Source organism: Carcharodon carcharias, chromosome 14 (assembly GCF_017639515.1).
Source record: "Carcharodon carcharias isolate sCarCar2 chromosome 14, sCarCar2.pri, whole genome shotgun sequence".
Lineage (NCBI taxonomy): Eukaryota > Metazoa > Chordata > Chondrichthyes > Lamniformes > Lamnidae > Carcharodon > Carcharodon carcharias.
Genome location: NC_054480.1, coordinates 63,807,929 through 63,821,919, shown reverse-complemented (window position 1 = coordinate 63,821,919; position 13,991 = coordinate 63,807,929). Strand labels below are relative to the sequence as shown.

Below are 13,991 nucleotides of genomic sequence, written 5' to 3'. Positions count from 1 at the left end.
TGATCTTGGATGTGCTGTCCGAGGCTCACCAAAAGTACTGTGCGTGTTCTTGGGTAAATTACTACAGATGTGCTTCTATAATATTGTAAACTGATTTTAGTCTGATTGTGTTCTTTGGTAATGTAAGAATCTGTCTTGCCTTCAGAATCATATGCTGCAGCATTCTAACCTGAGACCTCACAAATGTAACCAGTGTAGTTTCGCATCCAAGAACAAGAAGGATCTTCGGCGGCACCTGCTGACACACACAAATGAGAAGCCTTTTTCCTGTGATATTTGTGGACAGAGGTAATCTTTCCCCACTAAGCTTCATAGAACTGCCAAAGATGTCATTGCGCTTCTGTTAAGACCTCCCTTCCCTCTTCTGCCTTCCCAACCTTTAGTGACCAGGAATCAATGAATAGGTCTCTCTGTCTCAATAATATGCCTAATTTAAAATACTTGCTAATGTCTTGGTCTATACTCCAGTGATGGTTATTTATAGTAAACAGCTTTTATTTTAACACGCACTTTGCTCAGCTTTTTGGTATAAATGGCATGTTTCTTTTATTTGTAAGGCCAGCATTTGTTGCCCATCCCTAACTGCTCTTGAGAAAGTGATGGTGAACTGCCTTATTGAGCCACTACAGCCTCTGTGGTTATGAGTTTGTGCAAACCGGGAGCTTGATTTTATCAAGAGGCTGGTGTAGAGTTACTTGGATCTCTATAACCCTGGGATTATGATTTATGAGGAAACCAATGCAAAGAGGCCTTAATCCCAGGTAATGCCAAGAGGTGTGGCTAGGATGGATTGAGAACAGTTTAGTTTACTAGACTAAGGCATATTTAGAATATACACCACATGTATTAATCATACATAAATAATACTTGCTATATAAAACTACATGGATTTGGAAACAGGCCATATTTATGTTCATTCTCCACATATCTAGTTGTTCTGGTCCCTAGGCCTGCTCTGTTTCCCTATTGCTTTATTTCCCTTTCCTTTAACTACCTATTAAACCTATTAATCTACATAGACACATTCCAGGCTCAGATACTATTTCTGGTAGTTCATTCCACAACTTTACTCTTTTTTTAAAGAAGTAGCTCCTGTTCTTGAGAATAAACACTGGCATTGACCTGTCGGGCCAAATATCCTGTTTCTGTGCTGTGGACCCTCTATAATCTTATCTCTGTCCCCTACTTCTAGACCTTCAATCGCTGGAGAGTCGGTCATAATATATTCTATCCCAAACATGTCTACAAGTTACCCCTTAATTTCCATGGGCAGAATATTGCCCTTGATGAGCGGGCAGGCCCGACCGACTCGGTGGCAGGCGGGCAGCCAATCATCGCTGCTGAAACGGCGCCATTTTATGTGGGCAGGCCAATTAAGGCCCGTCCAGTGGGATGTCCAAAGGGAAGCGCTATGCGCTTCCAGTGCGGGCGGGGGAGGGGATTCCCCAACCGCAAGAGTGCGCACTTTCGCGCATGTGTGCAAAAGAGTGCACATCTCCCTGAGGCTAAGTGGTGCCTCAGGAAGATTGCTGAAAGGTGGTGAAAGTTCAAAAGTAGAAAAATAAAAAAATTATTAACATGTCCCCCTCATGTGAAAATGTCACACGAGATGGGACCTGTTAATGAAGTACACAAGAACTTTAGTTAACTTTTTTAAAACCGAAATCAAACCTCATCCCGCCACTGGATGTTTGTGAAAAAATCGCTTACCCGCCTGCCCATTGGGCCCATGTGCCGAGCTGAAGTTCGCACGGGCCCTCAAAATCCTGGTCGATTGGTCACTTAATGGCCTTAACAAGGCCCTTAATTAATGGTGGGCGCGCATCACACTGCATAGTGTGCCCGCTGACCGAAACATCGCAATGCCGCACACTGACGTCCGGGCATGACATTTTAAGCGCTAATGTGCAGGCTCTGCCACCCGCACGTCAGCCAGAAGATTCAGCCCCAGGTGTTCAAATGAACCTAGATCACTTTTTCAAGTTTCTAACCAGCCACAAGATCACAGCTAGCCCTATAACTTTTTTTTTACTCTCTTCATTCCTTTCCCAAAATCCTATCCCTTTTCATCCCTGGGAGCAGGTAGTTGGCTGCTGCTTAGAATTTCTTTTTGCAACCAGGCTGTGACACCAGGGAATCAGCAAAACATGAATTGTACCTGTCTCAATGCACTTCATGGGCAGAATTTTCCCCTCCATCGGGGGGAAGTTCAGGAGCGGGCGCGTGGAGGCGCGCCTCTGATTGGCAGCCCCAATCGGGGGGGTGCCGCCATTTTACATGGGCGGGCCAATTAAGGCCTGCCCAGCGTGATGTCCACAAGGAAGCGCTATGCACTCCCTGTGCGGGCAAGGGGTGATTCCCTGAGCCGAGAATGCGCTGTTTCGCACATGCGCACAAAAGAGCGCACTCATTTCCCTGAGGCTAAGTGCTGCCTCGGAGAGATCGGCTCCACAATAAAAACTCTTAAAAACAGCAAAAAAAATTTCCCTGACATGTCCCCTCATGTGTCACATGAGTTGGGACATGTGCATCACTTTTAAATACACTTTTATAAAATTTTTAAAAACCTACATGAAACCTCATCCCGCCCGAGGCTTCATGCTTTTTGCAATGCCCGCCAGGGTTCCCGGCCTGCCCGCCAACCTTAAGGTTGGACAGGCAGGTCCACTAATCACATTAATTACTTTGTCCATTGACAGGTCGGCAGGCATGAGCTGATTCGGCTGAGCCCCCACCTACCTGAAAATTTAAATGAGGCGGGGTGATGTCGGGAGTTCCGCCCAACATCATCACGCGTCATTTTACAGGTCGGCAAGCTGGCCCCGCCCCCTGCTCGCCGACTGGGATATCCTGGCCCATTTCTCTGGAATGTAATGTTCCATTGCATTACCTGTTAAATTCATTACTTTCATAAGTGTTCTTGAGACATGTCGGAAAGGCTAAAATGCTGAAAATTTGTTGCTATATTAAATGTGTTTGGTATTCTTTGTTGAAACCACCTCAATATTTACACTTTATGCAATTCCTTGTGAGCCCAGTGCTTCCATGTACCGCCTGGTGCTATCGGACTGTTGATATCTGAAGCACTGTCCCTAGCAGGACATTGGCAAGAAGCTATTTTGAAGTGGCCATTCATAAGTATTTGTCTCCTGTTTTTAATATTTTTCAATGAAGTATAGAACTCTCTGCAACTGTATGTTGACAAATTAAGCAGTTTAGAAGCATTTGAAACAAGTTCATTCGTAACAGACTGATTGATTGTTCTTTATTCCAAACTCATACCACCTATTATCTTAACCCTGAATATAAAGTGAGAAAATACCAATATATTTGACCAAATCTGTGGAGAATGTTGATGATATAACTTTTGGTGCTGAATAATTATTATCTTTTTGATTTATCCATATTTTGTAAATCTAAGCAGTAAGGTTAATAAACCACTTTTTTTTTAAAAGGTATTGACTTACAAATCTTTTAAATTGCAATCTGTCCTTTTACAAGGCAATTCTGAACAAAGGGGCTAAGTAATCAAATCCAGCTATTACGGTGGGGAGAATTGCTTAAATTACTATTGCATAATTCTCTCAAAAATTGTCTTCAATTAAACACTTTTCAATTAACGTAACCTTTCACAAAATAGCATTTGTTTCTTTTAAAAATAAAGATTTAATCGAAATGGCCACCTGAAGTTTCACATTGAGCGACTGCACAGTTCTGACTCTCAACAGAAGCAGCCCCGACAGCAGCATGTCATTCTGAACAGTGATGATGAAGCAATTGGTAAGTTAGAAAATATCAGTTCCATACTAAATGTTGAGAAATTGGATCAATGGACCCAAAGTGTGACCGAAACATCAATGGTTTAAAAAAAGAAACAGATTATTTGGACATTGTCTCATTGCTGTTTGTGGAACTTACTCTATGCAGATTGGCTGCTGAGTTTGTTAGATTACAACTGTGCCTACACTTCAAAAGTAATTAATTGGCTGTTAAGTGCTTTGGGATGTCCTGAGGTTGTGAAAGGCATTATATAAATGTGGATCTTCCTCTCCTTTGTGACTTTGGCTGTTGAGCTCAGCAGCTTGTCTCAGCCATCTCATGGCCAGTGATGTTGCCATCACTCTTTAAACCAAATGTTTAAATGCTGTAAATGTGATGTTCTCATTTCTGACAAGAATAATCATTGAATCAGAAGTGTGTTTTTTAACTGAAAGTATGCACAGACAGATTCTAGTACAAATTCAAGGTGACAGTTAAACCAGAAGTCCCTTGAGAGCATAAGCCACTTCAATTGAAATGTACAAACCTACTTATGCAATAGTATAAAATTTCTTCTGTTTTTCTGCCAGTATTTTAGTATTTTTTGCCCGTAAACCTTTGGACAATTTTTCAAGTGTCACATAGGTTTAAGTCATCAATCAGCTGAGCGAGCGAACCACATTCATATTGTTCCCTAAAACTACCTGATAATGAAAATGAGATTAGTAGATTTTGCATTGTTAGTTCAATGTTTTTCCTTTGTAAATTGGTGCTGGTTATTGATCAGCTGGGTAAGGTAACTTTTTAACAAAAACCCTTTCCTGTTGTAATGTAAAGTGAAAGATATACAGTAGATAATACATTTCTCTCACTGATATGCTTTGAATAGTTGAAACCCACTTTAGATCAGCGATGATGGGCAGTAAATACTCTGGTTAGCGATGTACTTTAAAATTGGTGACTGTCCCTCAATTCGAGAGTGACATCTTCTCAGGGTTGCGAGTTTCTTCCATGGATCTTCAGGTGACTGAACAAGCCAATTCTGGACCTGCATATGCTTGGGCATGTCGAGCAGGATGTCCCATGAAGCTGCTTCCTTTTCTTTCCTTCTTTGCTGCCGCTCTGCCTCATCATTAAGGCATTAGGACTCAAAGCATGATCCACTTTCCTGTATTACCCCCACATCTCTTAATTTCTGTGCTTGGGATTTAGTTCTATAGGCAACAGCAAACCTAAATTTGACTCTGCCTGGCATCACAACAGAGCATAATCCTGTATTCATCTGACAGGATCATTTTTCAGGGGGAGACCTGGTTAACTTAATTTTTGACAGGGCCTGGAGGTGAGGTGTTCCTAAGCTAGGGATGTTGAGACTATTTGTAGAACCCCTGAATTGAATAAATTGTGGCTGAGATCAGTTATCTCATGAACAGAATTGAACGTAACATCTTGGTGCTTTATGTGGTGTAGCTACTCACTGCTGAGTCCTGTGTGCTCCATTCCAGATCTTGCTCCAAATTTCATCTTTCAATTTTAGAAGCTCTTATTATTTTTAAAAGGATTAAAACCTGATTCTAAGAGTTTTGTGCTTACTGGAGAAAACTCTTTGTATCCACTGTGCAGCTCTACAGACAGATGAAACTGTTATTTCACCAGACCGGTTCCAGGCATTGGCCCCAGAACACATCATAGTAGCCCAGGAGCAGTCCATTTCTGACCAGGTAGGTGGCACACTATGCTCACTACCATGAAGCTTGAATGGGCTGTAATAAATTCTCAGCTCACCTTCAAACTGCTTTTCAGTTCCTCTGCTTTTTTTCTAACAAGCTTAGCATATTCTGCTTCCCCACTCAGGATGAGACAACGTATATCCAACACATCACATCTGATGGACAGACTGTTCAACATTTAGTTACAGCAGATAACCAGGTAACATTTGGATAAATTATTATTCCTTACCCAAGTTTAGTCAGTTAAAGAAATACTCCATGTACATTTGAGGGAATCCCTAAACTTTGGTACATAAGCAATACCGACCAGCTTCTTACTTTCCATATAAAGGTGGTGGACTGCAGTTCAGGAAGGTGGCTCACCACCACCTTCCCATCTGGTGCAGGTATACCCACAGTGACATTAGAAAGGGAGTCCAGGATTTTGACCCGGCAACGATGAAGGAACGGCAATATCGTTCCAGGTCAGGATGGTGTGTGTCTTGGAGGGGAGCTTGCAGGTTTTGGTGTTCCAATGTGTCTCTTGCCATTGTCCTTCTAGGTGGTAGAATTCGTGGGTTTGGAAGCTGCTGCTGAAGGGGGCTCGGTGAATTACTGCAATGCATCTTGTATATGGAGGCAGTTTGGAGGAGGTTTACTAGACTGATACCTGGAATGAGCAGGTTGTCTTGCGAGGAAAGGATAGACAGACTGGGCTTGTTTTCACGGGAGTTTAGAAGAGTGAGGGGTGACTTGATTGAAGTATATCATATACTGAATGGTATTGACAAGATGGACATGGAAAGAATGTTTCCTCTTGTGGGTGAATCCAGAACTCGTGCACTGTTTTAAAATTAGGGGTTGGCCTTTTAGGACAGAGCTGAGGAGAAATTTTTTGAGAGGTTCATGCTACTTTGGAACTCTGCTTCAGAAGATGGTGGAGGCAGGGTCATTAAATATTTTTAAGGCAGAGGTAGATAGATTCTTGTTAGACAAGGGAATCAAAGGTTATTGGGGGTAGATGGGAATGTGGAATTCGAAACACAAACAGCTTAGCCATGATCTTAATGAATGGCAGAGCAGGCTCGAGGGACCGAATGGCCTAATTCTGCTCCTATTTTGTATCTTCATATATGTTATACGCTGTTGTCACTGTACATCGGTAGTGGAGGGAGTAAATGTTTTAATGTGGTGGTTTCAGTGGTGTAGTTGAAGTTCTGTGGGATGGGAGAATAAGGGACTGAAATCTGTTCTATTTATTGTCATAGGAACTATATGCAGTTCATTATTGAGGCTTGTAAGGGTATTTTTAATTGATCGCTGCAGGCATGGGTTCACTTAGATTCAGCATTCACATGTCAGGGTGGATTTTAGGGATAGCTAAGTGCCATCTTTATCTGCTCTGAAATCTAACTGGTTCATGCTAAGCAATAAAGGACTTCAAAAAAGTTAGGTGTTTGTATGTGGATATTATCCAATGGATGTTTGTGACCTTTACTGCTCACTGAGTTGAGATGTCATCGAGAACCTGTTTAGCAGTAGTGATAATTGCAAAGGGCACGAGTGTGACTGTTAGATCAGCCAACCAGGTGTGATTATATCTTTTGATAGCTTTGTGATTTCAGTACTTCCTATTGTATTGTATTATTGTGGTGATGTGCTCATAATTGCCCCATCAGCTGTGCCCAACCTGCTGTATATGTTTTACATTATGAACTGTTATTAATTTAGAGGTGTCACAGTTATCTGCTCACATTCGGTAACGTCAGTCATTCTCTAAGCAGTTTAGCTGCTTACTGGAGTTGACTCCCACTGTCCAGTATCTGCTGGCACGATGGCAGGACCTGGAAGTGTGACAGTGAAACTCCTTCATGATCTCCATGGTTTAAGCATTCGTACTTTAATCTCTCCAAAGCAGATCAAGTTAATACTAGGCAAGGTCTTTTCAGTAAGGCTGTAATCTTCTTTATCGGTTAAAATTGCAAAATGATGAGTTCAACTTTTAGTTTGCATACTACTGCAAGAACCAAGAACGCTTCAATGGGCCCTTCCTTAATGTAAAACCACAAAATCTTCCTGAACAGGGTAGAGGTTCTACCTGTTTGACTGTCTAGTGTCTGTGTTTTGATCTTTTTAAAAACCCCTCCCCTAATTCACAAAGGTCAAAAGGGTTTGTTAACATTAACTCCTGGATATCTTCCTGAATGGACCTCTGCTATCCAAAACTGGAGCACAAGGAAGCTTATCTCATTTTCAATGAGCAAATTACAGTATCAGGAGTAATGTGGGAAGTACAACTTCATCAGATACTGAGGGCTGCATCTTACCTATGTCGGGCGGGCTGGGCAGGAGCGATTGGCTGCATGCTGCCATTTTACATGGGCGGGCCCATTAAGGCCCATCCAGCATAATGTGCGTTCCGGAGCGCTCTGTGCTACCTGTATGGGAGGAGGGAGAGTCGGGGCCTGCACTCTTTCACGCAAAAGAGCACAGCAATCTCCCTGAGGCACAGAGCTGCCTCAGGGAGATGAAGTACATAATGAAACTTTTTAATAAATAAAGAGAAAAATTATTCAGACATGTTCCCTCATGTGACAGTGTTACATGAGCTGAGACATGTTTGTCAATGTAGCAAACCTAATTTATTTATTTTATTAAACCTTCAGAAAACCTCATCCCACCCTGCATGAGGTTCCTGGAAAACGCGAAGGCCACCTGGGCTCTTCACCTGCTCGCCAACCTTAAGGTTGGACGGGCAGCGTTATTAATAGGGGTAATTATTTTTTTAATGGCCTTAATAGGGCATTGACAGTTCGGTGGGTGTGCAGCTGTCTCCGGCGTGTGCCCGCTGAAAAAAAGATCGAGATGGCGTGGGGATGCACGCTCGATATCATCTCGCGTCATTTTGTGTGTCAGGCCCACCCCTGCACACTGACGGCAATGTTCTGGCCTGTGTATATAAGGGCGCACCTCAAGTAGTATGCTCACTCACAGGTGTGCTCCTTGACACTGAACACATGACAAATATTTGTATTCAGCAGTTGTATTTGTATTGAGAGTCTTTAAAAATGTTGAATTGCTGATCTATGTTCTGGAACTGTGCTCGGCTGAACCTAGGGATCTCAATGTGGAAAGGAAAAATTGGAGGGAGTGTTGCCAAGTTCTGATTTTTGTGTTAGTTATAGTCATACAGTTTATGGAACACCAGTTAGTGGAAAAGAAAATTGGGTGAGGTATAAAATAGGTTGCTAATTTACTGTCACCCATTTATTGCCCAGCAATAGAATTATAAAATGACTCCCATTCAATCTTGTATAAGCAAAAGGAAAACCTTCCCTGGCTTTGGAAGGAGAGACTTTATCTCTGAATCTTGAAATATTTTGGTGGGATTAAATGCTCCTTGAAGTATTGTTCATTTCCAACGGACCTGTGATGGAATTGAGATTCTCCAAGTGGAGATAGGGATAGTTGCAGATCAGTACCATCTTGAGCTTATACTGTATACCTTCCATGGAGAATTAAACTGGGTTTAAAGTTGGGTTCAAAGTGAAATTCATTAATGGTTCAGGAAGGTCTTGCATTACCAAGATAGCTGGACAGTTCTTTTTCCCCTATAGATTGGTGTTCTTTTCTAAATCTTACGACATTTTCTTCTTCTCTGAAGGTGCAATACATCATTTCACAGGAAGGTGTACAACACCTTGTTCCACAGGAGTATGTTGTTGTCCCTGAAGGCCACCACATTCAGGTAGGTGCCAGTTTATTGTGATGTGCACTGGCAGCTTGTTAAGAACAGACATAATAAAAAATGTCAAACAATATGAAGCAATGGGACACGAGTATACTTAGTGTAGATGATGCTTCAGTGGGGTCCTGAGCGAGTGCTCCATTGTTAGAGATGCTATGTTTCAGATACAATGTTAAACTAAGACCGTATCCGGTGGCTCAGGTGGACATAAGAGAAACCATGGCATTATTTGAAGAAGTGTAGGGAGTTTGCCCCATGTCCTGACCAATTATCCTTCAATTAACATCCCAAAAAGTCTTGGACTAACTGATCATTGATATCATTTAATGTTGGTGGGACCTTGCTTTGTGCAAATCAGTTGTCACTTTGCCTACAAAATAACAATGGTTACACTTCAGGAGTAATTCATTGGCTATAAAGCACATCAAGGTTGTGAAATGCTTTATATACTTACATACTTGTGTCAGGGATATTTAGGATTGCCCCATAAGCATTGCCCTCACCCCCATAAGTGCTGAAAGGTTTAAGGTTCGCAATTTTAACCAATGTGTGCTTTTCCATATCCTAGCAGCTGATTCTAGGATCAGCAGAGGCCTACGAAAGTTATACGTATCTGTTCTCCTGTTGCATTTTTACACTAGTGGGAGAGAAAGAGAAATTGCACACATATCCAGTAACCCTTAAACTAGCTAATATTGTCCAGTCACAGAATCACATCTAATGTTGGAACATTTGCTAAATAATCTTCAATGAGCTAAGAATTATGCTGACAACCAATGTAAGATTGTCAGTTGGGCTCGCAATTTGGTGCATTTGCGTGTAGTGACTGGACGGTACATATATTGATATAAAGGGCCCTGTTCGTTGCAAACAGAAAGAACATGTACGTAACACTGCACCTGTTTCAGCTGAATAAGTGACAGACATTTGCTGACTTGTTCTTCAGGATAATACCTTGAGCAATCCAGGTCAAGTTGCCTGGTTTAAATTTCAAACAATGCTTGGCAGTTAACTGAAACAGAAACAAAAAATGCTGGAAAAACTCAGCAGGTCTGACAGCATCTGTGGAGAGAAAGACAGAGTTAACATTTCAAGTCCATATGACTCTTCTTCTGAATTTGTTTCAGATTTCCAGCATCAGCAGTATTTTGCCTTTATCTTGGCAGTTAACTGTCAGTCACCATCAGTGGTGCATTCTCCATGGCAATGCCCTTACCAATCAGAGTCCACTTGCCAACCAACCAGCACTCTCTTCACATACAGTATAAATTGTTGCTTTCCCCTTATATTCGTTCTCATGCAAAGAGTCCTGATGAGTGCAAGTCAAAAAGCTTCAATATATCTCGATATGTTCGATATGAATACTCAGATTCTGTACTACCAAATGACTATTTGTAACTGTTACGATCCCCAGCTGAGGTTACCACTGGACAAGCCTGATCCCAGGGTGGAACCCAGCTTGATAGATCCTAACTTTTATTTGTTTGTTTAGATGTGTGGAGAGGGGCTACTGAAGAGTCACCGGAGTCAGCAAATGAACTTTTAGCAAAAGCATAAAACATGTATTAAACAAGAAAAGATTAACTATATTACAATACTCCTTCACATGCAACTATACCTTTACAGATATTTATAGGTTTGTAAGGATAACACAAGTTACAAAAGCTATCTTGTACTCTAATGTTCATAGTAAGTACATTCCATGAAAACCAATTGGTGACCTGTGGTCAGACACACCACACTCTGAAGCCAAGTGACAGATGTCACCTCAACCAGATGCTTTGGTTCTCTCCTCAACTCCCCCCCAACGCTTGTTACGCTGTGAGCCAACCAGTCTCACTGAACTTTTTCTTTTACACGTCCAATCTTCACTTTCCAAGAACTTGTCTTGGAATCTTCTCCCAAACCAATGCTTTCCCTCAGACACCTTCCACAAGGGTTCACCTTCAGGGTTTCGAACTCTCCTACTGATGTTCCTCGCCCTTCAGTTACCACAGGCATTCAAGCTTTCTTCCATGCACTCTCTCTTACTGACTCAGCTATCAACAGTAGACCACTGCTTCATATGCCCATGGCAAATCTTCAGTTGCCTCTTTGGACCTTTGACTTCTTGCAAGCCTTTATATCGCTTTGATTCTGTTTCCAGCAGCTTGAAACTTGGAGCCTTTCTCTGCCCCTCACTCTTAACTTCACTTAACAGGACCTTTTCCAGGTTCCTGTCCTTCCTTTGACTAGAATGTATGCTGGGGACTTTCTCCTGTTCCACTCCCTTGGATTCTTGGAGACTTCCTTCTTTAGCTTGGGACTGGCTATTTGTCTCTTTTGCTCCAGTCTTTCTCTGGCAGCTACTTTCCACCAACTTTAGTTTGGAACTGGCTATCTGAGCCTTCCAGGCTGCTCCAAAGCTGAACTCAAAACCTGCTGTTTCTCGTTTATTCTGTGTCTGTGGGAGGGACCTGCATCTCTGGACCCCTGTTGCTAGGCAACAGCCCAGTTTCTCTTCTTTTCTGTTTGCTTAACTTCTCGTACGGTCATAAACTCTCATTGGAAATGCAGGCACCTTTTAAAGTGAAACTAAAACTCAACCTTTTTTTTAACACAAATACAGAAATACAAATCAAACTTAAACATTAAAGCTAAAACTCATTCCTAACACCCGCAAATACAAAAATAACTTACTTCAACTATCTCTATTTCCTAACAAACTACCTAACAATTGAAGTGTCTACTTCCCACATCCATTTGTGTGGAATACACCTTTTTATGGAATTATTACATAAAATATCAAAGTGGTCTTGTTCACTTTTCCCCTCCCCACTCAATTTCCCACAGTTTATAATGCTAAGACTAGGACCTCGCCTTTTCTAAGGTCCATGTTCTCATCATCCCCACCCTTAAAATTACACTGATTTCCCTGTGCAGCAGACTCGTCCTCAACTTGAAATTCCACTATGACCTCATCCAACCCTACCTCTGCCTTTTGACCCTGTGGGAAGCTTGTTTCCTGACACACTGTACACTATCATGGCTGCTCCTTCAGCCATGTATCCCTCCTTCAACACCTCCCTCCCTGCCTTGGAAAAACCCCTCACAGCCCTTCTCTTTAGGAATGTGTTTAGCCCCGTCTTCCACCCCTTCTCTTTCCTTTGTTCACAATCTTATAAAACACTTGGAATCACATCCTTCTGTATACGAAGGGTGCTCCAGGAACTTAAGTTTGATGGGGGTAAAGAAATATTGTGTCTTGCACATTGAGCCAGCTGTCTGGAGATGTGGCAGTACCCTGGGTATGATGTGGTCTTGCTTAAATTCCTTATTTGCTGCTTTCTACATCTGACCTCTGTTTGCCATTTTCACCTGATACTTCGGCCAACATTGCAAACTTTAGATGGAGAATTGTGATCCGGATATGGATTCCACAGCTCTGTAGTCCTGTATCATGTTAATCCAATGCAATGCCCGGATTTATTATTTTTTTAAATAACTTTTTTTTTGTGCATATGAAGGTGAGGGATGAAAGTGCTGGAGAATGGTATGTTGTTTGATTTTGAGTCCTAAAGTATCAGAATCAAACACTCCCAGGTGAGAAATATTGCAGTTAGATGCAGAATAATCCTGTTTCCATTCTGTCCTAACAATGAGCCTCAGGTCTAACCCCAGAGGGGTGACACTCTTCCATTTCCCAGCCACTCTGTTGCCTGTCTAAGTGAAATCATATATTGCAGCCATTTTGCACCCACATTTGCTAAGAATTAGATTGAGCCTGTCTAAACTCATTTCATGTAGGATCCTTACAATGAGAAGACAGAAGAGATTTTCCACTCATCAGTGTGAGATCAAGCAACTTGACTGTTTAAAATACTGCATTTTTAAAAACTACACAACAGTGCTTATAATTGAATAAACGTCCTACTTATATTTCTAAATTTAGCCAGTATCATATCTTGTGACCTATTCCCCACTGAGATCGCTGCACTCCTCCAATTCTGGTTTCATGAACATCCCTGATTTATTTGTACCGCCATTGGCAGTTGTGCCTTCAGCTGCTTAGGCCCTAAATTCTGGAATTTCCTCATAATCTCTCTGCCTGTCTACAATTCTCTCCTTTAAAGTGCCCCTTAAAACCCAACTTTTTGACCAATCTTTTAGTCAGCTGACCTAACATCTCTTTTTCCAGCTTGGTGTCAAATTTTGTTTGATAATGCTCCTGTGAAGTGCCTTTAGGATACTGTACTGAGTTAAAGGTGCTATATTAATGCAATTGTTAATGTTTTGTTGTTTTCAACTAATGTGGTACCTTATTAATTTACTGATGCTCTCCACAGGTGCAGGATGGTCAAATTCACCACATACAGTACGAATCAGATCCACAGATACACCAGGTCTTAGAAGGACAACAGGTATAGTTCTTCTCTAGTAAAATATATCTACAGTTAAAAATAGAGCTTCTAAAAATAATTATATTACTACATGGAGTTAAATCTGGGATTTGTCACTATTGGCAGCAAGAAAGTGCATTTTGTGCTGTTGTAACAGGACAGTATGTCCCTGGCTCTTTAAGCAATGCCCATACTAATTACTCCAGTTACTGGAATGACGCGGCCAGTATAACTTGGTGATTAACGCACATTAATTTTTTTTGGCGATTAATGTTTTAGCATGTTGGTCTCAGAAGTTAACTATGGGATTAGTTAACAACTCTACTAGATAGTGATCAGGAATGAGAATTGTGACATTTCTCTTTCCATTGCCACGGGTATAACGCCTCAACTGCT

At 41.6% G+C, this 13,991-nt stretch overlaps 1 protein-coding gene across 4 annotated transcripts in view; it reads left to right on the top strand.

Moving 5' to 3' along the window:
• znf335 (zinc finger protein 335) overlaps positions 1-13,991 on the top strand; it is an 83,445-nt gene that overhangs the window by 61,015 nt on the left and 8,439 nt on the right. For all 4 annotated transcript variants that reach the window (XM_041204738.1, XM_041204737.1, XM_041204736.1 and 1 more), the window contains 6 exons: positions 146-288; positions 3,665-3,780; positions 5,383-5,480; positions 5,614-5,688; positions 9,133-9,216; positions 13,542-13,616. In XM_041204738.1, the coding sequence (XP_041060672.1) occupies positions 146-288; positions 3,665-3,780; positions 5,383-5,480; positions 5,614-5,688; positions 9,133-9,216; positions 13,542-13,616 (591 nt within the window). The remainder of the gene's footprint in view (positions 1-145; positions 289-3,664; positions 3,781-5,382; positions 5,481-5,613; positions 5,689-9,132; positions 9,217-13,541; positions 13,617-13,991) is intronic.